This window comes from Hemicordylus capensis, chromosome 3, assembly GCF_027244095.1.
Source record: "Hemicordylus capensis ecotype Gifberg chromosome 3, rHemCap1.1.pri, whole genome shotgun sequence".
Taxonomy (NCBI): domain Eukaryota; kingdom Metazoa; phylum Chordata; class Lepidosauria; order Squamata; family Cordylidae; genus Hemicordylus; species Hemicordylus capensis.
In genome coordinates, this window is record NC_069659.1 from 105,624,218 (window position 1) to 105,650,613 (window position 26,396).

The 26,396-nt window shown below is 41.0% G+C and overlaps 1 protein-coding gene across 19 annotated transcripts in view; it reads left to right on the forward strand.

Annotated features, from left to right (window-relative positions):
* The window catches only part of DMD (dystrophin), a 1,901,967-nt gene that overhangs the window by 1,509,516 nt on the left and 366,055 nt on the right, over positions 1–26,396 (forward strand). For all 19 annotated transcript variants that reach the window (XR_008319265.1, XM_053308495.1, XM_053308494.1 and 16 more), the window contains one exon: positions 16,030–16,219. Coding sequence is in view for 18 of the 19 variants with exons in the window: in XM_053308495.1 (XP_053164470.1) it covers positions 16,030–16,219 (190 nt within the window). In the remaining variant the exon portion in view is untranslated. The remainder of the gene's footprint in view (positions 1–16,029; positions 16,220–26,396) is intronic.

Genomic DNA, 26,396 nt, shown 5'->3' on the forward strand with positions numbered 1-26,396 from the left:
GGCTCCACGAATGCACATTCCCTCCTTGTCAAAAGAAGGCTGGAGTGAGCAATCGGAACCCATTAAAACTCAGGTGTTTAGTTTACTCAGGTGTTTCGGACCAGAAGCAAATTCCTGTGTTTGCACATTCAGCCACTCCATTTGCATCATCATTCATTCATTGTGTTGTAATGCACCACGGCAGACACAAACAATGGAATCTTTTGAGATCCCCCAGAATGGCCTTAGTCAAGACAAGTTGTTCTAGTAAGAACTAATCAGCCTACTTTCCTTTCACTGTCTCTACATCTCGACTAAATCTGATGCAAATGGAGGTCCACAAGTTAGATCTCTTGCTCCTCAAATGTTCATGTGTCTGCCATCTTGGATCGGGGTGGATGTCATCATTACAAACAGCACCACTGAGGTGTCCCTGTGTGTTACTCACTACAGTTGTTCCAAATTTGGTTCAACTTGGTTAGACAGTCCTCAAGTTAGTACACTTGTGCCTCAAGAGTTTTGCATCCGCCATCTTGGATCGGGGTGGGTGACACCATCAAAAGTACACCATTGGGACATCTCTATTGGTCCATTCAGGTGTAGCAAATTTGGTTCAAATTGGTTAGACTGTCCACAAGTTAGTGCACTTATGCCTCCAAAGTTACTTGTCCACCATCTTGAACTGGGGTGGAGGACATTGTCATAATCTTTTCCACTGAGGTGTTCCTATGTTTCCCTACAGCTGTAGTAAATTTGGTTCAAATCGGTTAAGTGGTTCACCACTTAGCTCACGTGCCTCAACGGTTTATGGTTCTGCCATCTTGAATCCGTATGGATGACATCATCATAAACTACACCACTGAAATATCCCTGTGTGTCACTCACTACAACTGTCCCTAATTTGGTTCAGATCAGTTAGACAGTCTACAAGTTAGCTCACTAGCACCTCAAACATTCACATGTCTTCCATCTTAGATTGGGGTAGATAACATCATCACAAACTATGCCACTGAGGTGTCGCTATGTGTCCCTACAGCTGTAGAAAATTTGGTCCAAATCAGTTAAGCAGTTCACAAGTTAGCCCGCTTGAGCTTCAAAAGTGTAAACATATACCATCTTGAATCAGGGTGGATTATATCATCACAAGCTATTCCACTGAGGTGTTCATGTGTGTCACTCACTGCAATTGTACCTAATTTGATTAAAATAGGTTAGGAAGTCCACATATTAGCCCATTTGCACCTCAGAAGTTCACATGACCGCCATCCTGAATTGGAGTTGATGACATCATCACACACCATGCTGTTTGTGCATCCCCATGTTTCTCTATAGCAGTAGTAAATTTGGTTCAAATCAGTTAGGAGGTTCATAAGTTACCCCCCTTGTGCCTCAAAAGTTTACATGTCTGCCATCTTGGATCAGGGTGGATGACATCATCACAAACTATGCCATTGAGGTGTCACTCAGTGATGCTGTTCCTAATTTGGTTTAAATTGGTTACAGTCCACAAATTAGCCTGCTCGCGCCTCTGATGTTCACACAGCTGCCATCTTGAATTGGTGTGGGGGAAAATTTAATTGTGTTTTTAAATTTATTGTTTCTGTTTTTAACTAATGTTTTACTTTTGTTTTTATCTGGTTGTAAACCACTCAAGAGACGTAAGTTTTGGGCAGTATAGAAATACATTAAATAAATTTAAAAATAAAAATAAAAATCATCACACACCACACCGTTTGGGCATCCCTATGTGTCCCTAGAGCTGCAAATTTAGTTCTAATCGGTTAGGCAGTTCATAGGTTAGCCCACTTGAGCCTCAAAAGTTCACGTGGAAGCCATCTTGGATTGGGGTGGATGACATCATCACAAACTGCACCCTGGAGGTGTCCCTATGTATCTCTACAATTATACCCGATTTGATTCATATTGATCCAGGCATTGCAAAGTTGATGAGGGGGACACACGGATGGACACACAAACAGAATGCCAGGTGAACTCATAAGCCTACTGGAAAGCAGGCTAAAACAAGTTGTTCTAGTAAGAACTAATCAGCCTACTTTCCTTTCACTATCTCTACAGCTGAACTGGTGCAAATTGAGGTCCACAAGTTAGATCTCTTGCACCTCAAATATTCATGTGTCCGCCATCTTGGATTGGGGTGGATGTCATCATTACAAACTACACCACTGAGGTGTCCCTGTGTGTCACTCACTACAACTATACCTAATTTGGTTCAAATCAGATAGTCGTCAAGTTAACACACTTGCGCCTCAAACATTCATGCATCCACCATCTTGGATTGGGGTTGATAATATCATCACAAACTACACCATTGAGGTTTCCCTGTGTGTCCCTACAACTGTACCTGATTTGGTTTATATTGGTCCAGATGTTGCTAAGTTGATGTGGAGGGGGGACACACAGACAGACACATGGACATACACAGAATGCCGGGTGATCTTATAAGTCTACTGGAAAGTAGGCTAGAAAGGTCGATTGGAATGTTGCCCCAGGACATGTCCTTGCGTATATCAAATCCCAAATTGCTCCTTTGCAACCCACACACACTTTCGAGTTACCAGCAGCTTGGGCAATCTGCTGCTCACATGCCATCCTACCAAACTGTGTCCAGCTCTTTGTGCCAGTTCCCAGAATGGTTATCTGTCTGAACTGAACCCGATCTGCCCAGTCTTCCTCACCAACATAGGAAGCTGGTTCCACGGAGGTGGCACCCTCATGGATTTACCTCTATCAGCTAAATCCTCTGGTCTTCTAACCCCTGCTTCTGACCAAGCTATTCCTGAGGAACAAAGTCCTTCAGTTGTTCAGGGCACCCCGAGGTTTCTAAACCAGTAGAAGCTCAGGTAATATATGGACGTTTGCCCCTCACTGGGCCCATCTCTATCCTTTCTCCTTGTTCTTAAATCCAGCTGTCTCCTTTTCTAAAACCTCTTTCTCTAGTCTGCCTGGGAATTCATACAATTTGGAATTTAAGGTAAAACACCTCTTTTCAGTTGAACATACCTGTAGTAGGATTGCTTTAACCACACATTTCTTTCTATTGTACCCCTCCTTTCAATAAACCCTTTATAATTTTTGAAACTTCCAACTTGCCTCAGTCCACTTATTTCCTGGTTCTATAACTTTGGGTAGATTTAATCTGATGTGGAACTCTCCTACCCAGAGCTAATTTCCCCACATAAAGCCCGAACACAATTTTTGGGGTGTTTACCAATTGCCCCTGGGCAGTTCCATTAACAGTGGAGGAAAGGAGACTGCTGTAGAAGGCCATGCTGCTTGTCGACATAGATCTCTTCAGCACTGGCAGAGGGCCCCACAGCATCTGCTGTTGCAGCAGCAGCATGGCTGAAACCCACCCCCCATGTCCTCCTCCCCCTTGGATCAGGCTCACCTGGGAGGAAGGAGGAATGGCTGGAGGAAAGGCTAGGCTGAGTTGGCCAGAGCCTGGCACAAGGATGAGAGAGTTGCCGTGGCTGGGGGCAAGGCTCCTCAGCAACGCCTGGGCAGCAGAAGCAGGAGTGAGAACCACTCCTGCTCAGGTCCCACTGTCTCTCTCCCTCAACTACCTTTGCTAAGCAGGGCCCACTCTGGTTTGCATTTGAATGGGAGACTCCAAGTGTGAGCACTGTAAGATCCCCTTAGGGGGTGGGGCTGCTCTGGGGAGAGCATCTTCATGCTTGGATGTAGAAGGTTCCAAATTCCCTCCCTAGCAAGTCCAAGATAGGGCTGAGAGAGACTCCTTCTGGAACCTTGGAGGAGCTGCTGTCAGTCAATGTAGACAACACTGAGCTAGATGGACCAATGGTCTCACTGGCTATAAGGGTGTTTCGTGTGTTCCTATGTACTTAATTATTTAATTAAATATTTAATTACTTTTAAATCTGTTTTAAAAGGGGCACAAAAGTGCCCCTTTAGTTTGGCAAGTAGCAAAAAAGGTTCTGCCATTACATGCTTCACAAAACCTATTGCTTTATAAATGTGACGGCCATTAAGATAATAATTTGAAATTTGGGGTGTGTAATCTACTTGATGAGGTCTACAAATGTGCCTAATTTCAAGGAGATCTGATAAAAAATGGCCACAGTTACAGCAAATTAAAAAGTGCTGGAAATTGGCACTTTGTTCCTTTGTTCTCCAATCTTTAGAACCATTTAGCATATATTTCAAATGTTGGTCAACATGTCAGATGCACTCTGCCAGGTTTGTCAAAGAGGAGTGCCTTTTTAATGTTTTGATGAAGTTTCAAGCAGCAGTTCAAAAGGTATTAAGATCTTCCTGCCCCATTAAAACCTGTGGCTAGCAAGTGCTCATGAAGCTATGCAGAATGTGGCTGTCTTGATAATGGAGCCAGAATGCTGACTTTGCCAGTACTCTGAGATTGGCATGGGGACCCAGCTCCTGGATTCTATTGCAGATGCAATGCCAATTCTGTTAGTTATGGAATATAAACTCTTAAGGACGGGGGAGGGACATGAAATGTACAGGTGGGCAAAGCCAGGTTGGAAGTAACACCACTCTGGGGAAGAAGTACTGATAGTTTCGGGGGTGCATAGAATGATTTTGAAAATGCATGCGCAGAGAGAAACACATGCACATGCAAACAGAAACACAACCACACATATGCACATGCACTAAAGAAACACACATATACAACACAAACAATATGTGCATGCACGACTCACATACCCGGGCATGCAAAGCACACAAACACATGCATGCAGCAAAAGCGCAGAAACACACGCACACAAGGGAAACACGCAAACACATGCAACACAAGTGCAATCCTTCCCATCTTGATTTGGGTCCCAAAGACCAAGGAAAAGCGTGGGTGCATAGAAGCCAAGTTGTAAGCGAACACAGTTTGTGACATTGCACAACTCCATTACTGATTATGTGGCACATCTGTTAAGGCACCACCCTTAGGTTCCAATTTCCTGGCTTTGTGAAGGATTGAAATAGCCTTAGCTTAGGTCTTAAACTGACAGGGCTTTAGACCATTGATATGAATACTAGGGCAGGTTCACACAATCCACTGCAAGTCAGTAAGCCAGTTAGTAAAATATCTAATATGAGCGTGTGCTCCCAGCAGGCATGATATCTCAACTAGCCCAAGTCTAATTCCTGCGCTCTGATACCAGTATGATTCCAACATTCTCTGCTCAGCTTCAAATGTACATTTGAAAACTCATGCCTGCACAAAATATTGGTTCAGTGCAGCCTAGTCCTGTGTTCCCCCTGCTTAAAGGTGGCATATTCTTGAGGAGAGAAGCTGCTAATGCAGTGCTAGGTAATAGATAAGTGCTTGGAGGAAGTGTTGTTGGCCAGCTAGTCCAGCTATTGTATGCTGAATACAAACACTTGAGCCTAAATGCAAGCAAACCTTCTACTTTGTTCTCTTGCTGCTTCTGGCAACACCTCTTTTCCTCTGACCTACATACATCTGGTTATTTCTTCTCCCACATCTTTTAAAGGGTCCCTAGCTTCACATCCTCTCTCTTCCAACATACTCCTCTGTGTGTGTGTGTGCGTGTGTGTGTGTGTGTGTGTGAGAGAGAGAGAGAGAGAGAGAGAGACTTCTACAGCTCCATTTGCTTCAGTTTTTGCCAAAGTGAGATCTTTAATTTATAGCACTCTTCTTTTTATTTTCTCATCATGTACCCTTAAGACAACTTGATCCCTTATCAGTGAATCAGCCAGCTCTCCATAGTTACATGTCTGACTTAGTTTTTGCAGATCTACCACAAAACTCTGAAAGGTTTCAGTCTCATTTTGTTTTCTTGTATGAAAAATATCTCTCAAAAGGGTTGGGTTTTCTGAGGCGTGGGTAGATCAGTAAATAGTATTCCTCAAACATCTTTATGACAAGACTTTTGCTCTGTTGATAGTGAAAAGGTATTATACAAATCAACAATTTAGGACCCTGCAGAGTTCTGCAAAATACTTCCGTCATCTTTTCTACCTTCTCCACAGCCCTACCAGGCGTAGCTGGGGAAAACGGCACCCAGGGCAAGCTCTGCCCCTGAAATTGTGCGCCCCCCCGCCCCCCCACATACCTGCACCCTGGCTGGAGTGAGCGCAGCGGTGGTGGGCGGCGGCAGATCGCGCAGCGGTGGCGGGCAGCGGTGGATCGTCATTGTGTGCCCCTCATGGCTTGTGGCAGCGTGGGAGTGAGCGCGGCTGTGCAGTTGGGAAGCGACGCCGGGCCAGACGGCAGGCCTCAGCGTCGCTCTGCTGCACTCAGCTATCCGCCGCCGCCCGCCACCGCCGTGTTCACTCCCGCCGCCGCGCAATCCACTGCCGCCCACCATTGCCGCGCTCACCATGAGGGGCACAAGATGACGATCCGCCGCCGCCCGCCGCTGCCGTGCGATCCAGGGGGGGATCGGGGGAGGGTCATGGCACTTTTTGGCGCCCCCCCACGTGACCCACCAGAGTGGCGCCCGGGGCACGTGCCCTGCCTGCCCCCCCTATCGTTACGCCCCTGCCTACCAGCTACCATGAAGAAGTGAAATTGCAGCTTACATTTTCTCCAGTTCTCTGGAGGATGATTGAAGAGCTCAACTATGTCTGGCAACCTATGCTGTTCAATCATGTTGCTTGTTAATTCTTGCAAGCTTCACAATCATCTGTGAATCTGGACCCCACTCATAATACTATTTGTTCTTTGTGTTCTTTGTCCCATGCCAACTGAACAGAGAGACACCTTTTAAAAGTGGTGATTATTTAGCAGGGGGAGAGCAACTGGCCCTATCCATCCCCAGCACAGTGTCCCACCAGTGGCTATTGTTAGTGTCTATCTTACGTTTCTTTTTTCTTTTCTTTTTTAGATTGTGAGCCCTTTGGGGACAGAAAGCCGTGTGTGTGTGTGTGTGTGTGTGTGTGTGTGTGTGTGTGTGTGTGTATGTAAACCACTTTTTGAACTCTTGTTGAAAAGCAGTATATAAATATGTGTTGTATTTGTATTCTGAAGAAACTGCTAGAAACTGCTGTGCTAACAACAAGCATGTTGTTTAGTCCAGAGCCTCTATGCAAATAAGCCTTTCCGTTTGTTTTCTTGCTCCCTTTTCTAGCAAGAGTCCTTGGCCTCCAACCTATATCTGATTGTTCCTTCCAGCCTGTTTTTTAAAGGAATCCTATTCTCACAACCTCCAGCTAGAGGAAGCTGGACTACCCACACTATTCCAGGCAATCGATGCTGTTATTGAACTGCTCTTACCATTAAGGAGTTTCTCCTAATGTTCAGTCAAAATCTAGCCTATTATAACTTAAGCCGCTTAGATCTAAGCCTACCCTCTGGGGCAGCAAAGAATAAGAATTTGCTCTCTTCTATGTGACAGCCCTTCAGATATTGCAAAAGTACTAACCTCCCCCTCTCAATCTTTTCTTCTCCAGGTTTAAACATACTCAGTTCTTTCAACCTTTTCTCACAAGGTTTGTTTTCCAGACCCCTGCCTGACTTGGTTGCCTTCATCTGAACACATTCCAATTTCACTACATATTTCTTAAAATGTAGTGCCTAAAATCAGACACAGTACTCCAGATGTGGTCTGACTAGGGCAGAATAAAGTGGAATTATTACTTGAAAATATGGTTCCTTTAATGTAGCCTAAAATAGCATTAGCCCTTTTTGCAGCTGCAGCACATTGCTGACTTATGTTTGGGTTGTGATTGACTTCAGTCCAAGGTTTCCTTTTAATATATTTTACTGCAAAACCAGATATTACCCCCATTGTATATTTATACATTTGCAAGTTTGGGTTTTTTGCTTTGTTTTATTTTTGCCTAAGTACAAAGCTTTGCTGAATTTCATTTTTCTTTTCTTAGTTTGAATTGTGTCTTCCATGTTATCAAGTAGGAATGTGCACAAAATGGATTTTGTGTTTTGTTTTGAGCTTGGAAGAAAATGCAGATGGCTGAAATGTTTCATCGAAACAGAAGCCAATCTAGTTGTTTTGACGAAACAAAACTTGGAATGTTTTGAGTGTTTTGGCCATAGGGAAGAATGGGGAAAATCAAAACACTCCATTATTCCCCATGGGAAGCTCCTAGAGACACCAAAATGGGTTGGGTGGTAGGGCATGATGGGGGCAACCTACCACCCAACCCACAAAAGAAATGGGCAAGCAGGCAATTTTTAACCTCCTTTTAGCCTAGGCTTATGTGATCAGCCAACATTTTTTATGTGTGTCTGTGTGACCGTGTGTCCATGTGCCCTCCCCCCATTAACTTCGCAATGCCTGGACCAATATGAACCAAATTTGGTACAGTTTTAGGGACACATAGGGATACCACAATGATGTAGTTTGTGATGATGTCATCCACCCCTATCCAAGAAGGCAGACGCGTAAACTTTTGAGGCACAAGGGGGTGACTTTTGAACCTCCTGATTTGAACCAAATTTGCAACTGCTATAGAGACACATGGGGATGCCCAAATGACATGATGTGTGATGATGTCATCCACGCCCATTCAAGATGGCGGCCACGTTAACTTCTGAGGTGTGAGTGGGCTAATATATGGACTGTCTAAACTATTATAATCAAATTGGGTACCGTTACAGTGAGTGACACACATGGACACCTCAATGGAACAGCTTGTGATGAAGTCATCCACCCTGATTCAAGATGGCGGACATTTATACTTTTGAAGCTCACTTGTGGGCTAACTTGTGAACCACTTAACTGATTTGAACCAAATATGCTACAGCTATAGGGAAACAGAGGACTGACATGTGGACTGTCTAACTGATTTGAACCAAATTAGGGACAGTCGTAGTGAATGACACACAGGGAAATTTCAGAGGTGTAGTTTATGATGAAGGCATCCACACAGATTCAAGATGGCAGAACCATAAACCGTTGAGGCACGTGAGCTAGGTGATGAACCACTTAACCGATTTGAACCAAATTTGCTACAGCTGTGGGGAAACTTAGGAACACCTCAATGGCGAAGATTGTGACCATGTCATACACCCCAATTCAAGGTGGTGGGCACGTAAACTTTGGAGGTGTAAGTGCACTAACTTGTGGACAGTCTAACCAATTTGAACCAAATTTGCTATAGCTGAATGAACCAATAGGGATATCCCAATGGTGTACTTTGTGACGATGTCACCCATTCTGATTCAAGATGGTGGACGCCTGAACTTTTAATGCACAAGTGTACTAACTTGAGGATAGTCTAACTGATTTGAACCAAATTTGATACAGCTATAGGGATACATAGCAACACCTCAATGGCATAGTTTGTGATGATGTCATCTACCCCAATCCAAGATGGCAGACATGTGAATGTTTGAGGCACAAGTGGGCTAACGTGTGGACTGTCTAACTGATTTGAACCAAATTAGGGACAGTCGTAGTGAGTGACACACAGGGAAATTTCAGTGGTGTCGTTTATGATGAAGGCATCCACACAGATTCAAGATGGCAGAACCATAAACCGTTGAGGCACGTGAGCTAGGTGGTGAACCACTTAACCGATTTGAACCAAATTTGCTACAGCTGTGGGGAAACTTAGGAACACCTCAATGGCGAAAATTGTGATGATATCCTCCACCCCAGTTCAAGATGGTGGACATGTAAACTTTGGAGGCACAAGTACACTAACCTGTGGACAATCTAAGCAATTTGAAGCAATTTTCTACACCTGAGTGGACCAAAAGGGATGCCCCAATGGTGTACTTTGTGATGATGTCACCCACTCCGATCCAAGATGGCTCAACCCCAATCCATGATTGTGGATGCATAAGCTCTTGAGACACAAGTGTACTAACTTGAGGACCATCTAACTGATTTGAACCAAATTTGGAACAGCCGTAGTGAGTGACACACAGGGACACCTCAGTATTGTAGTTTGTAATGATGTAATCCACCCCAAGCCAAGAAGGTGGATGCATGAACATTTGAGGTGCATGAAATCTAACTTGGGGGCCTTGATCTGAACCAAATTTAGTCCAGATGTAGAGACAGTGAAAGGAAAGTAGGCTGATTAGTCCTTACTAGAACAACTTGTTTGAGAAGCAAGGAGATCACAAGCCAATCGGAAGCCAGTGCCAGAATACCAATCATCAAAGGGGAGAAAGGCCCCCAAAATGGCATCAAAACATTTAAAATAGAAATGGGGCTATTTTGTTCCAAGCTAAAAACAGGCGCTTTATTTAAAGGACATTTTGTTTTGAGCTCGAAATTCTAGAAACAGCCTGTTTCAAGAAGAAATGTTTCAACATCAAAATGTTTTGGACATTCCTATTATCAAGGTCATTTTGAGTGCTATTCCTGTCTTCTCAAATATTAGCTATCCTTTCCCATTTTGTAACATCTGATGAGGATTCCCTCCAGCCCTTCATATAAGTTAGGGGTTCCCAACTTTTTAAACAAGAGTATCCCTTCTTTCACAAATGTTCAGCTCAGGTACCCCATAGAGTAAATGAGTGAGCACAACATTTAAATGTTACAGTTATAAGACAGACTACTCCAGTAACTGGCTTACATCCAGATGAAGTTACTCATGAGTATTCCCATTGCAATTAATAGGAGAAGTAAACTGATCTCATTAATTTTAATAAGACTGCTTATGAGTAACTTAATCTGGATGTAAGCCAGCCAATGACTGGAATAGCCTATCCCATGACTAGCATTTACATTTGTGAGTGTGTGTTTATATATACATATATACAACACCCGCACACACTCACAAATTTAAGTGTTACAGTTAGGGAGACAAATTACTACAGTCACTGGCTTGCATCCACACAATTACACATAAGAAGACTTAGAAGTCATTCACACAAACAAAACTGTGCTCCACCCAGGTTTGGGAGCTGTGTATGCTCCCAATTTTCAGTTGTGTGGAAGCAAGGTATGAGGAAAACCTGGGTAGAAGTGACTGTGTGGAAGAAAGATAGGAGGAAAACCTGGGTAGCTTTTCCTCCTACCTTGCTTCCACACAATCACTTCAGCCCAGTTTTTCCTCTTACCTTGCTTCCACACCACCAAAAATTGGGAGCATACACAGTTCCCAAACCTGGGTGGAACACAGTTTTGTTTGTGTGAATGACCTCTTAGTGAAATAAATGGGATAAAATTAATTGTCCTATTAATTTCAGTGGGAGTGCTCAGTGCTAGTTTTCTAAAGCTTCTCAGTCCCACTGAGGGGAGGGGTACTCTAAGCTTCAGCATGTATCGAGCCAATCCGGAGGAAGGGGTCTTCACCCTCCTCCACCCCCTTCTGAAGCAGACACATTGCTGAGGGCACTTTGGCTTCAAGCTGGCAAGCTTCAGACGGGGAACAAATAGTGTGATTGCAGCATAGGGAGGCAGGAGGACCCTCACTACCCCCTGGGGGCCCTTCAAGTACCTCTAGTATCCTGTGTTGGAAACTTCTGATATAGGTCATTGATCCAGGGCCAGGAGAGAGCCTTTCTGCATCCTGCTTGAAACCTCCCTACAGCTTGATGTGGAGCTATTGATAAACACTCTTTAGGTATGGTTTTCCAACCAGTTGTGAATCTGACAGTATTTTCATCAAGCACTCATTTGTCCAGTTTGCTAATCAAAATATCAAGGAGAACTGTCAAGTGTTTTACTGAAATAAATATTAATTATGCCCACAGCATAACTTGACTTAAAACAACAACAACAAAGAATTAGCCTGGTAGAATTTATTCTTGGCAAACCCATGCATACTTCTAGTAAATCACTGCCTTTTAAAAAATATCCTTTTAAAACTGACTGAGGCTGTTCTCACACACACCCTAATCCAGACTAGGGAATCCCAGCCTGTGTTAGGCTGTGTGTCAGAACCACCAGGATCGGACCCAATCCCGGCAGAGCAGCACCACCAAGGCCAGCTTTTTAACCTGTCTCTTGAGTGAGCCCTTAACCGGGCTCTGGGAACGTGTGTTCACTGGGGCTATGTTCAGCCCCCCAGCGGACACAGAGATGGGTGCCTAGAGCATCTGTCTCCTGGAGGAATCCCACAATGCACCATGCATGTTGTGCGGTGCATGTGGGATATCAGGAGGTGGGATGTGTCATCCCAGCCTCCAGAGCTCCATGCTTCAGCACACAGCGTTGATCATCTGGGTGTGTAATCCGCACTCCCAGCAACATTCAAGTGCTTGTCTGGGGTGAAGTGAGTTGAACCAGGCTGCCCACCTGCTACCCCTCCTGCCACCCGGCCCCACTGGTCATGTGAATGGCCCAAATGTTTTGTATTCTTTTCTAGCATCATCCATGCTCTTGAAGTCAGATTGACTGGCCTGTAGTTTTCCATATCCCCACCCCACCCCACTTTTGAAGCCAGGAACAACATTAGCCCATGTCCAGTCTTGTTGCACATCAGCCATACCCCATGATTTTTCAAATATCTCAGACAGAGATTCTGAGAATGTATCCACTTATTAGCTATGATACAGTTCATTCATCTGTGAAGACCTGAATTAATTTAAGATGGATCAGTATTTCCTGACCAACTCCTTATTAAACTGCGGTTCTGCCTTCATCATTTATGCTGCTTTTGTTAGAGGCAAAATAGGAGTTGAGCAGTTCTGCCTTCTCTTTCACTCGTTAATATTATATTTCATATCTTTATTGAGCAGTGGGCCTACTATCCCTCTCCCCCTACCCTGCTCGCTCTTTCAATGTTTCCACCATAAACTTTATTTGTTAGCCACCATATAACAAATTGTTCTCTGGGCGGCTCACAACACAGCATTAAAACATTGAGTAAAAACATATAACACACATGAAATCACAACACATTTTTAAAAACCCACAAGATACAGTACAAAACAGCCTACAGAGCCTCTCAGTGACTCAGCCTGGGGTTTCTGGTCACATTGCTCAGTCATCTTGTTGCTAACATGGGATGCTGGGGTTGAGGAAGTCTGTGTGTAAGCTGAGTTCATGCCAGGCTGATATTCAGGAGGAAAAACCTAGAGGCCATTCAGTGAAATTAGTTATTTTCAACTTGTCTTTGTTAGTAACAGGACTGTTCTTTATACCAGCTGGGATAAACCTGTACTGACTTGAAAATGGATAACATAGAAGAATTATCTGTGATTATCTGTAGCAGACTGTGATCACCAGCGAAATGTACTAGAACAGGGGCTCCCAGCCTGTGGTCCTCCAAATGCTACCAATCCACAACTTATTATTAATATGCCTCTTATTTCAGGCAAATCTGAAAAGGCTTTTTAAAGTTATCTTAATATCCCTCACCAGCATCAACTCGTTGTGAGCTTTAGCTTTCCTGTCCTCATAATTCTGAACTAATTATGTGTATTTTTCATTGGCGAGATGTTTTTCTTCTGTTTCTTTTAAGTGTGTTCTTTTCCCTCCCCATCCCTAGCTCATTACTAAGTGTTTGTGTGTGTGTGTGTGTGTGGTGGTGGTGGGGGCAGATGGGTTAGATTTCTCCCATTTTCTTTCTCATTGAAATTGTTTATGACTGTGCCTTTAGTAACTCCTCCTTTGGAATCTTTGGAAACTTCCACCCATTTTGGTGGAATTCAAAATTTAGATAATTAATATCTTCTGCTATATAAATGAATTATCTGAATTTTGAATGTAGAAGAAACCAAGGAACAGATCTTTTGCTGGTCAATGGATCAGGTCAACAAAAATAATACAATAGCATTGTTCCAGCAGCCATAAGGCAGGTGTAAAAGAAAACTTCAGAATTCAGCCTGAATCTACTTTTATTCCAAGAGGAATCTCATGATACAAATGTGATTACAGAATAACTTCTCTAACCTACACATGTACACTTCACAGAGTTCCAAGAAAAAATTCTGCACAGTAGCCAGTGGAGGACATCTGGGGAAGAATAAATAGAAAAGGAAATTAGTTCAAACCTACTGCAGACTGCCATATAAATAGCAATAGCAATAGCAATAGCACTTACTTTTATATACCGCTTTATAGCCAGAGCTCTCTAAGCGGTTTACAATGATTTAGCATATTGCCCCCAACATTCTGGGTACTCATTTTACCGACCTCAGAAGGATGGAAGGCTGAGTCAACCTTGAGCCCCTGGTCAGGATCAAACTTCTAACCTTCTGGTTACAGGGCGGCAGTTTTACCACTGCGCCACCAGGGGCTCAAGGAGAGGATGTGGATGATTCTTTCCTGAAACAAATTGCATATCTTTCAAGAAAACAAGTTGAGTGTATATGTGTATTTCTGAGGTGATAGCTGCTTGCTAGCTCTCTGCATCTGTTACACACATTTAATGTTAACAGGATGAGAACAAGCAACAAGGTTTTTATCCATTCTCATAGCAGTAACTATATTGCATCAGAGTCCTTGTTCAGCAAAAACTAAGCCCATGATGAATAAACCACTCATTTCTTGAGCCTTGCTGCTTCAGCTCTGCAGGAGTTGTTTATGGCATAATATGTTCTGCTGATGATAAAGCCACAGCCACTTTTGCATGATTATTGACCTTCACACATTAATGTGCAGTGTGTAAGAAGGTTTGCTTTACAAGTCTAGCTTCTTTTAAACAGAGTGCTTGAGTATCAATGCAGAAACATATATTACAGATATATAACTGATAGTAGCAATAAATCAAGTTAATTGTTTTAATGGAGCCAAAATTAAGCCCTTTTAATTAAATGTCTTAAATTTCCTTTTCTGTTGTGTCCACTGTAAAACCAGCTATGCAACAGTGATACCCTGTGCTATTCCAGAGCTTTTTAGCCTAGGATACAAAATGTTATCTGTGTGTGCATGCGTATGTGTGAAAGAGTGATACAAGTGTCCTTACGCCTTGGAATTCCAAAGTGCTGTTGGCAGTAGGTGCAGTAAGTTATACTAGCTTATATTAGGTTGCTGAAAAAGATATATTTTATTCCTGAAAACCTGTAGACAGTGGCTGACAATCAGAGTTCAGGGACATATTTTTGAGAGGCACTGTGAACTTCAGAAGGAAGGAGAGATAATTGAAAACCACCCCTTTCCCCATCACACAATGGTGCAGAATAGGGATGTGCATGGAACAGGATTTGTGTTCCGTTCTGAGCTCAGAATGGAATGCAAATCCCTGGAACGTTCCGTCGGAACAACTGGTCAAGCCAATTGTTCCAATAAAATGAGCTCAGGTTTTGAGTGTTCCAAGCAGGGTGGGCAGCAAGGAAGGGACGGGAGGTATCTTTAAAAATCATTACCTTGGTACCATTCACACCTACAAGCTCCCAGAGGAGCAGCAACCTGCCTGGCATCTCGCACTGAGGCTGCCCAATCCACATCGCTCTCTCTGCACATGCACAGAAACCATTTGCGTGCACGTAGATGAGGCAGCCTCTGCACAAGATGCTGGGCAGGGCACTGCTGCTCACAGGATCTGGCAGGTACAGGCAATAACCAGGTAATGATTGTTAAAGGTACCTCCCACCGCTGCCCCTCACTGCCCACCCTGGTGTCACAAAGAACTCTCAAAAGATTCTGACTTGGAACGGGCTCTTCATTTGAAGGCCATTCTGTTTCGAACTCGAAACACTCTAAATGGCCCATTTTGATTTGGAATTTTCCAAACAGTGAACATTTTGCATGTCCCTAGTGCAGAATTAGTCTGGATGTCAGAAACCGCTGCACCAACACAGTGCTAGTCCAGATGTCAGATAGTCAGTATCAGTCTCGTCACTGAGAGCTTTGAATAAGGAGTTCTTTTCCAAATCCTAAAGTTTCAAATGCAATATAGCCAGTGTTCACGGCTATAGAAGCAATTTCCATTGTACTTGCATTGAAAAATGCCACCACATTCTGCTTTTTCCTGGCTTCTTTCCTTCCTTCCTCTGTAAAAAAACCAAAAAAATAGAAATGAACATTAACTCGTGGACATAGAAGAGCAGACAGAAATAAATACAGATATTTGTACTTCTGCCTGACTGTGATTGTATTTGAGTTCTCTTTCTAGATTTATTGAAAACTGCTCACATTTTCATCTTCTACCTCCTTCTGTCTCTGTAAATGAACTATCCTGATTCCTATCGCTATGCTGCATTTGACTATATTTGTGCTTTCACAGAGTTAGTGAGCGAGAGGCCGCATTAGAAGCAGCCCTAAGGCTGCTGCAACAATTCTACCTGGATTTGGAAAAGTTCCTTGCCTGGCTTACAGAATCAGAGACCACTGCCAATGTCCTTCAGGATGCCACACACAAAGAGAGAATACTAGAGGATGCCCAAGGAGTCCGGGAGCTTTTGAAGCAGTGGCAGGTAAGCCCACTGAAACAGTTATTTTTTACATTGAAAGGGATTTTAAAGTGTGTGTGCATGTGTGTAATAATTATATTTAAAGCTAAGAAAGTAAATTTCTTAACATGATACATTTCCTTAATTGAAAAAAAATTATAAGGAACATGAGAAACACTTTTTATTGAAAATCTCCCTGAAGGAAATAATATTGTGTTTTAACAAATAATATGATGTGATGTTAAGTATTCAAGCCGTATTTGGAGAAGACGGAAGCCAAAATAATACTTGAAGATATTTAGATGTCATGGGGCAGCTGAATGAACAGATTCTTAACATACCTTTAGCATATAAGACAAATTTCTTGTGCTTGCTGTAGTACTATAAATTGTGTTCAGATTTTTCTGGACTAGCTGAACTAATTCAGTTTTTTCCATCTCTTTTAAATACAAATACTTCCTTCTAGTTGATGGGATAAAAATGAACATGAAATGAGATCTGAATTTTTACTAGTAATTGGTAATTAGGGCTACCATTAGTTTTTCTCACTTAAATGAAACAAAGGAAATGCAGCTTCAAAATATCTGGTTGTTTGTTTTCAGACCATTTTATCAATGAAAAATCCAGTTAACAAATTTGAAATAGCATTCTGAGAGTTTATTTGTGTGTGTGTTACTTATTCTTGTTATGTCTGTATTGTAATCCTATTTGCCAAGCCAGTATGTGCATACAGAGTACAGCACTGTATTGTAAAATATTTTCACACTGTTATACAGTACATTATCTTTTAAGCCTAAGGACTCCAAGAGTGTGAAGACAAAATGGGTTAATATGTTTCTGAATGTATTTTCACATCCATTTGCTATTGCTTGCCAGCTTCGTTGTGATGTTAATTTAACATGTGATTTGACAGGGCATTACCTTGTTTTCTGCATCATATACATATGATGTAGAAAATGGAATATTCTGTGTAAGGTTCATGTTATTTCTAATGTTTTTAGTAAACTCAGTTGTGTTGCTCATAAATCTGTACATCTCAGAATGATGTATAAATGAGAGCTGATATATGAGCAGCCATGGTGACTGAGGTGGATTATTGCCATGCATATTCTTCATTATTACTATATCATTGTTGCATTATGTTTGCTTAAGGGAGATGTTCTGAGGGCTTTTTCTTCTTTCTCCTTAACATACCCCATGAAGCGCAGCTTGTTTAAGGGGAAGTTGTCTAGTGTCTTCCTACTCTCTATTCTTTTCCAAAATGGTGTCATTGCACACAATGTCCAGGCAGATAAAGAATGCCAGTATTCTAAGAGGCAACCATAAATACTTGATGCCTATATACTGTAGCTTCTGCAAGATAGGGTTAGGGTGAGTTTCAGGCAGCTGCAGAAACTGCTCAAGCGGACTAATGATATCCACCCAAGCAGCATCCCATGTGAACATAGTGCAAACAATCAGAATGTTATAAGAGAACTTGAACATGCCATATAATCATGGAATCCATGAAATGGATTCCTAAAGTGGAAAGCAGAGGACTCAATATGCCTCCTGCTCATGGTGTTCCTAAAAACCATCAAAAACATCACGTGGAAAATACTGCAAGCGATAGACCCTTAGTATAAAAGACTGTTCATTTACTGTTGAGCAGTGGAGATATAAGAGCTCTTCTCATGATCCATGAGAAGATCTCCAGGGTGGTCTGCTGGAAAGGAGGATTTAATGTACCTTCCCCGCAGACAATCACCGTGGCTTCCCTGTGCGGGTGGATCACCAGACCAGTTGACTGGAGGCTTGCCCAGAGCTCCCAGGGTTGGGGCACCAGGACATGCCGCTGTGCGTCACCCTGACCCCTGGAGCCCCAATAATGCACCACACAAGGGATCCCCCTTGGGATTATTGGGATCCCCCCACCCTGCCCCTTCGGGTGTACCAGCCATGTCTGAAAGCAGTTACAGCTGACACACAATTAAAAAAATGAAGTTAAGAGCGTGCAGGGAGGCTACTTAGGCAGGTTTGCCTCCGTGTAGCCACCAGGATCAGGCACGATCCCGTTGGTTCACATGAGCATGCAAAACCAGACTGGGCTTCCTTCGCCCAGTTTTGCACGCATGTAAATGGCCTCATAGAATGGGGAGTGTAACATAATTGTACATATTGTTTGCCTGCTGCTGTAATTATATTGACTTTGCATTATAAATGCAGTGTTTATGAGCATGTCTATGAATGCATCATTTGTCTGAACTGACAGTATCATAAAAGTTAAAGTGATTCACATCTTTATAATGCTTTCTGAAGATTTTTTCACAAAATACCTAACAGTTACTCAGAGGAGTTGTGTAATTATGTGTTACGTTTTATTGTCTAATTTAAACAAATCATAGACTCCCCATGAGGCCTGAACTGATACATGCCCATATTAAGGAAATGAAAGTAATGAACTTTACTTTCTGCTTTAGCACTTGTGGTGATGTGAAATCTCAGCTGTGTTAATTACTCTTGTGGTTTTGTAGCAATAATTATATGTGACATTGACTTCCAGATTTGCAATATTAGATGTAATTCTGGAATTGGCATAGATTTATCCCGTTATTTTATCAGCATAATCATTATAAATTAAACCTGTGATCAGTTTAATTATATGTTTATATCTCTCTAAAATTCAACAAAGCAAGAGTTGTTTTAAAACTATCATTATTTGAGATGATAACCTGAAAGTTACTTGAGATTCTGAAGCCTTGAATAAAAACTTCCATATTTCACTATAACACTTACATATATTAAAAACATACATTTTGCCCTAAAGGGGAGATACTATTTTTGTAGTATATATTTATTCTGTACTTAAATCAAGAAGTTAATATATAGCAGTATTTGTCAAACCCTTCTGTAGTGGCCATTTTCATTGCAAAACAAAATCTAAAGCCTAGAATGAGGGCAAGCATATAGATCAATGACTATGCTTTAAATTTAATGACATTTAAAATAACTTATTACAGATATCCTCTGTTCTTGAGAAGCAGTTTGAGACCATTGGCCATACTGATAGCATAGTCCATTTCAAAGGCAAAATTATTGAAAAGTTATAAGGCTTTAGGTATATTGCTTTCTTGTATATTGTAAGATATTACAATGATGAAGTGAATAATATGAGAGGAAGCAGAACTACATGTTACACATGAAAGTGTATTAGTCCCATAACTGATAACTTGATGCTTGTATAGTAATCATGGAAGATGCTGGACAAAGAGTTTTGCTAGGGAAGAAGGGGAATCTTGTTAACTCCTCATCTGATGTTAGTAGTTTTGGTGAATTTAGAAAGAATGAGGGTGCATAGATATAGTTTTAAAGCTGTATTTTTTTTTTAAAAAAGGGGGGCTTACAGAAGACAAAAAGAGAGTTTGGTTAGGCAATTCAGTAATGGCTAGCATTCATTTCACAAGGATTTGGCTTTCTCGAGGTCTTGATCTGATTCTACCTTAACTGTAGATTTAATAAAGAGGAGTTAATCCTTTCATGTCCAAAAAGGTCTTTGCCACATATTCACTCCTTTCAATACCATGGTGTAATGCTCCTGATCTGGTGTGGGCAGGGGATTTACAAATAGTGGTTATTATCCAGGTGCAGGTGGCAATAATCTGGGGGGGGGGATCCGCCCACCGAGCAAAGACAGAGGGATCGTCTGTGGGGAGGTAAGTGATAGCAGCCTTCCTCCCCGCTTTCCCTCTCATCCTTTCTCACTGATCATGAGAAAGGACTCATGCTGTGTTCCTGGCAGCACTCCAAACTCTAAGGACTGTTGTGCAACAGTACGCATGCCAGGGGGACAGTGGGAGCTGCATGAGGCACCCCAGAGACGCACAGAGTGCGCATGCTTCCTTAGGATGTCAGCTGCACTTTTGCCTTATCACTTAAGCAGCTATTTACATTTTAAAGGAGAGGGTGGGTGGGAGTGATGTCTGTACCTTTCTTAATTCAGTAGGTTTCTGTAGGTGAATTTAGGTTGAAGTATATGCATTTAATGAAAGCTTTTTAAAATGTCCTCATGCTTCTTGCACTCCCAAGAGTGCTAAGGAGTCATTATAGCTCCAGAAATTGTTGCTATGCTTTGCGACTATTGTACTGCTGAAGGGGTTTCCTTGTGTTAAGGAAAGGTTTATTCTCAGAATAGCATCTTCATGCATAAAACAGGAGCCCATTTATATCCAGAATTTGCTGGGTTGCAGCCTTGAAATCAGAGCAATCTTTTACCCAATATTATAAAACTGTTTCAGGAGTCTCTTTTTCTGCAGACTTTCACTTTTGAGGCTTTTTATGCACTTCTGTTAAGAAAACAGTCTTCAACCAAAGTACAGACATAAAATCCATGTTCTCCTGAATGTGTTCAACTTAGGTAATGCTTACTATTTGTTATCTGGGGCTTGCTAAAGTAAAGCCACTTAAATTTGGAAGCTTTTAAAGGCAGACACCCTTTTACATTTTCCCTATGTCTAAGGGCATTTTCTTAATGGTAAACAAACAGAAGATCTTATCCCTTTATTGGAGAGACAGGCTTCCAGCGGCTCATAGCCCAATCCTATGCAGTGTTCCTCAGAAGCATCAATATGGAATACTTCCAAGTAAGACTGTATAGGATTGCAGCCTCAGGTTCTTATTAGGGAACAAAAGTAGCTGCACTATGGGGACAATATCAAGAACTCCCATGACTACCATGAACTCTGTGTCATTCATTCTTACCATAGGGTTCTTTATACACTTTGTTCCCTGTTTTTATCATTTGAAACCTCTTCCCATTCAGCAGCCAACTTCCTTCCCTGCTCAGCACCCACATTTATTTTCCTGCCACTAATAATAGCTTGCCTTGTTAATGGGTTCAACTTAAAAGTCCATATGCTTGAACTCTTTTCATTGTCTGGAATTTGCCCAGATCTCAGTGATACATCAAGTGTTGAAAAGTATTTACAGATATAAACCTGATGTAGTGCTGGGAGACTGGACTCGCTTCAAATCAGGAAATCCTAAGTTCAGATGTCATCTCTATGAACTCACTAGCTGGCTTTAGTCAACCCACTCTTCTCTCTGCTTCAGCCACCCCTTCTGCAATTTGCAGTATGGGGATAATAATATGACTGACATACAGAAGCTGCATCCTCACAGAGAGACGCTGTTTGTAGCACAGCCAGAGGCTTCCCAGGCAGTAGAGCTTGAACAGGAGGGGTAGCGGAGCAATTTTCATTGGCCTCTTCTACCTCCAGAAGTGTCCTTTGCCTTCCAGAAATATGTCTCTAGTGAGGGCTGCACAATCCAAAGGGACATATTTCTGGAAAGCAAAGGGCTCTTCTGGAGATAGGACAGGAAATCTTTCCCCCACATGTGCATTCTGCTGCTTGGGAAGCCTATGGTTGTGAGAACACAGCCTCTGTCTGCCAGAACATGGTTCCTACTGTGTCCTCATAACATTATCTTGTCTGGATGTCAGTCACTAACTCTACCTAAGATTGTTTAAGGATTACAACAAAATGTATGCAAAGCACTTCAAACATCTGAAACACTATATCATTACTAAGTAGTATGGTTATAACATTAGCCACTGAACAAAAATATCTTTGGTATAAAAAAAATATTTGCTTTTAAAATATTTGTTCAGTTCCTTTACACCTAGATATATTTTAGTCCTATATTTCATTTCTATTATTTCAAACAATTGTTTCCATTCTATAGTCTACTCCACATTTTTTATTGTTTACAATGACAACAAATTACCTGTTTTCTCTTTTGTTGCTAGTTCTTTTGTTTTAAAACTAATGTAACCTTTGAAAGGACTGATTAGGCATGATTGGGTTTCATGGGCTACATGTTGTTCTCAGTGGCCAATTTACTCATGTCTTCAAGTACATCTAGGTATTGTTCTTCAGCACCAGTTTCCCATGGGCTACTATGCCAACCCCTTCTGCCTACCCCTCACATTTTTATAAGGGTTCTTTATAGTTTTTAATCTGAATTTCGTACGTTATGTCTTCTGACCACAACAAAATCAAGCTGTTCAACTTGTTTTCCTTTCACTTCAGCTTATATACAGTACATCTGTAATGGGAATGTTCTTAGTTTCACATTAAGCTAAGATTTACTGGTTATCTGGAAATACAGCCAAGCTAGAATAAGATTTATTGTTTTGGAGGCATAAGTCTGGGTCTCTTGGTTATGTACCTGATTGTTTCTTTCAAAGTTTATTTTGCCACTATGTAAAATCAAATAACTTATTCTTTCTCCTAGTAAAGTGAAAGCCATTAGGAGGAGAAGCCAAATCAAAGCTGTCAAATGCCTACTGTTGTTGCTTGCACTAGAGATTATAGATTTTTACAGCATTTAACCTAAGAAACTTGTGTGTTAACCCTCTTTAACTATAGGGTCAACACTGAAAACGTTTGGCTTGTGTGTACTGCACACTGAAAGTGTAGTTCCAGTTAGAGATGTATGAGCTAGAAGTGAATAGACAATAACATTGGAAAACTACATTTTTTTTTAATTTCTGCAGAAACAAAGCAACAAAATAAGCTTGACTTTTTAATTCCTTTCCAATACAGAATTATTCAAATCCCAATTTCAAATATAAAATATATAGCATTAGTATCTTTTACAGAATATTACCAAAAAAGTAAACTTTACTAAATTTCTTCAGTATGAACATTTATGAGAGGCCATTCTTTTCCTGCTTTCTGTCTTACAAATAAGAGCTATTTTCATAGAAGGATGGCTAGTCTTCCATGTAAACATCCTAATGCATGGTTCTATCTGCCATCAAGTCTCATGAACCAATCAAGATGTAGCAGATAATGCCATACAGATACTCTTAAAAATACGACAGTACATCTCTAAAACATTTCCATACAGTATCATGCTAGCTTGCTTCCCACTGCATCCACCCCCAGCATTATGATATGTTAAGCCATCAGTTTCTGATTTAGGCTTAGACTGCAAGAGTAAATATAATTATTTAGAAGCAAGTAACCAATGAAATGTTCTTCCCCGGAGAAATGCTGTAGGGATTACAGTGTTTGTTGTGATGTTCTCATTTCTAATTGCACTATCTTTTAACAAGCATTTAGAATGCCAAGGATATAGATAATAAACCCAGCATAATAAGACCAGACCCTTTGTTTAGAAAAACCTTGTTCTTTTTTTAAAAGAATAGTTTCAAATGGATTTCCCCTGTATTTTCAATAATTTGTCACTCTCACTGTAAATACAAAATAATGAAAACCAATTTCTGAAAAGCTGAACCTAGCTGAAATGGAAATATGTATTCTTATATATGGATTTTGCTCACTAAATATATGAAACATTGACAAAATCTTCTTTATTAAGTTGGGTTCTTTCTGAAGATTTCCTCTATTTTCATTACAGCTTATAACATTGTAAATTAATTTCACATGAAAGAATAAAAATGTTGCTTTTGAAATATTTCTCATTAAATTATGGAAAAATTATAATAAATAATAGAAAAGAATGCCTCTGGTAGCAGCTTGTGTTTGCTCAATTATTGCTGTTCCAAGAATGAATAATTGCACCTAACTTGAAGGCAATATTATTGCAGTTATATTACAGAAAACAGACGAGATGCAAACTTCAAAATATGGCATAGAAATGAAAGTGCAAGTCAAACCCTTTGAAAGGGAATCTCTGTTTGTGCTATGGGCGGGCCTACATATGAATATCAGTTTACTAGAATTAAAGCCAGTTACATGTCAGGCTCTATGTTAATTAAGTGAAAAGCAAAATCTGACTAATTAGTTTATACAGAGTAGACATCTGATAGTGGGACCTGTGAAGTGCAATTTACAGAAACATGCTCTGCCAATTTAACTTGATGACACTATCTACTACTGATATTATACTGTGTGATTATAATCTCGATGATGTGTTTTTAATTGAAGATGTAGCCTGTGATGGAAACGTGAAAAATCATTTTACAAGTTACTGTAGATATGTCAGTAGCATTCTCTTTTCCTTAGCTGAGTTAAAATATCTCACCATTACACACACCTTGAAGAGAATATTTTGGTTTATTTTTTAACTCTCTATAAAAAATGTTATGAAAAAGAATGTCAAAAAGAGCAGAATATAACAGCTGCAGGACTCTATGCAGTTGGCAACAACTGAGCCCCATTGATATCTATGTGATGCAGCACTAGTTGCTGTGATGCCAAGAACTGTGCATCTAAGATCCTCATATGCTCTCAGGTTTTTAACCTTGAATTGCACTATATAAGTCCAGCTGTGTTACATGAAACACATTTTACAACTTTAAATGTTTAAACCATTAAACTGTTGATGGTTTTAAACCTATTTTTAAACAATAGTGTTACACAAAACCTATTTTTAAATGTTTAAACCTGTTTTTCAACTTAAACTGGGTGTTTCCCAAGAGGTTAGAGTTTTTAGATCCAGCCTGGGGAACTACAGTAGCAAATGTGAAGGTTACTTCTCAGGTTTAAGTAGACTGGCTAGAGGTGAGTTGTTCCCTTAGGATGTACAAATACGCATTTAAACAAACATCTTTTAAAGTCTGATATGTTTCAGTGATGTTATCATACTAGTCATCAACTTTGGCATCAGCAGAGGACAGAAGTCCTATTCAGACATTAAGGTTGTTCACATGACTACTGGGGCTGGGGGGAAGGCAGAATCCTACTTACCTTCCCCCACATGATCTGCTCCTCTTCGTGGCGCTGCTGTTCATGCTCCCATGTGGCCAGTGCAGCGGTTGTAACAGTGCCTGGTATGGTATCAGGAGGAGGAAGTCTTCCCACATCCCACAATTTACCATGTGGGCAGTGGGAAGGCAGCCTTCTGCAAAGCAGCAGGCCCTTCTCCCTAGCCACACTGCAGTCGGGGCACTATGGCCTCCACTCCCAGTAAGGTATCCATTTTCAGAGCCCCAACAATACATTTGAGCCAAAAGTGAGGTGGAAAGAACTCCTTTCTCATCTTACCTCACTTCTTGCCCAGGTAGCAGATATGGGCTTCCTGGTGCTGCAGGGGCTGGTTTGGGTCTCCCAGACAACACGGGCTGTTGGGTAGGAGGGATTTTACCCAAGCAGCCTGTATTGACTTTATTATGTTGTAAAGACACGTTTTTGTATGAATGACTGTACCTGTGATTGTTTTAAAAGTGAACCAGATACATGCCTTCTGAAATGCAGGATACATCCAGATAGGAAGTATGCTGATGTACCTGTGCTCAACATAATATATGAATAATTGTACTGTATATAGATCTGTACCTGTGTATATTGTATATTCGTACAACTGTTGAACATAATTTGTAAATAGCCATGGATATATGATAGTTTATCAGTTTTGTCCATATTAATGTGACATTAAAAAAAGACAAATAGAAAGAAAAATAGTCTATGGCCCTGTTCAAAAACGCCAACAACTTCCATACATTCTGATCATTCTTTGTTAAAGGTATTTGGTGTACTGTATGAATCACTGCGCCATAGATGCATTCTTTCTGTAATGTCTGTGATCTGTTGTGATTATGGAGTATATTTATCGATCCCTAGTTCAAATAGTACACTTCAGTGCAATCCCTGTAGCTGAGGATGGTTGGAAGGGATCATGTGACAGCGATTTCCTTCAATAATGATTCTGAAAATAAACACTAAAAAATCCCTAATCTTGAACAATTGCATTTGATGATGGCTTGTAATAGAGAACACCTCTTCATGCTATCAACTCTCTTTGGATTTCAGTAATAGTGACATTTGTTGAATGTGCATTGCTGAATTTATTTAAGAGAGTGCCACCTTTTATATAATCTCCGATGTTTACTAAAGTTGTCTGGGGAGAATCTTATTCCATTTGCTGCCAACTGATTTGGCAGGTCCCAGGGTTGGGCAACTCAGAGTTGGGCCTTCTTTGTAGCCACTCATTGAAATGCACATATTCATTGATTGTTTGATTGACTTTGTTGATTGATTGACCTTTTTGTTGACCTTCAATAAGGCCTTAAAAATCCATATTTTCACAGGTATTTGGTTGGTACCTCTATTTGATCTTGTTTTAAATTCTAATTGCTTTTGTTTGTTTTTGATTGCTGATCTTAAGATTATAAACCATCTAGGAATCATTCATTTAGTTGGTATAAAAATGAAATTAATGGTCAAATATTAATCTCTACTGGTAGTACAAAAAT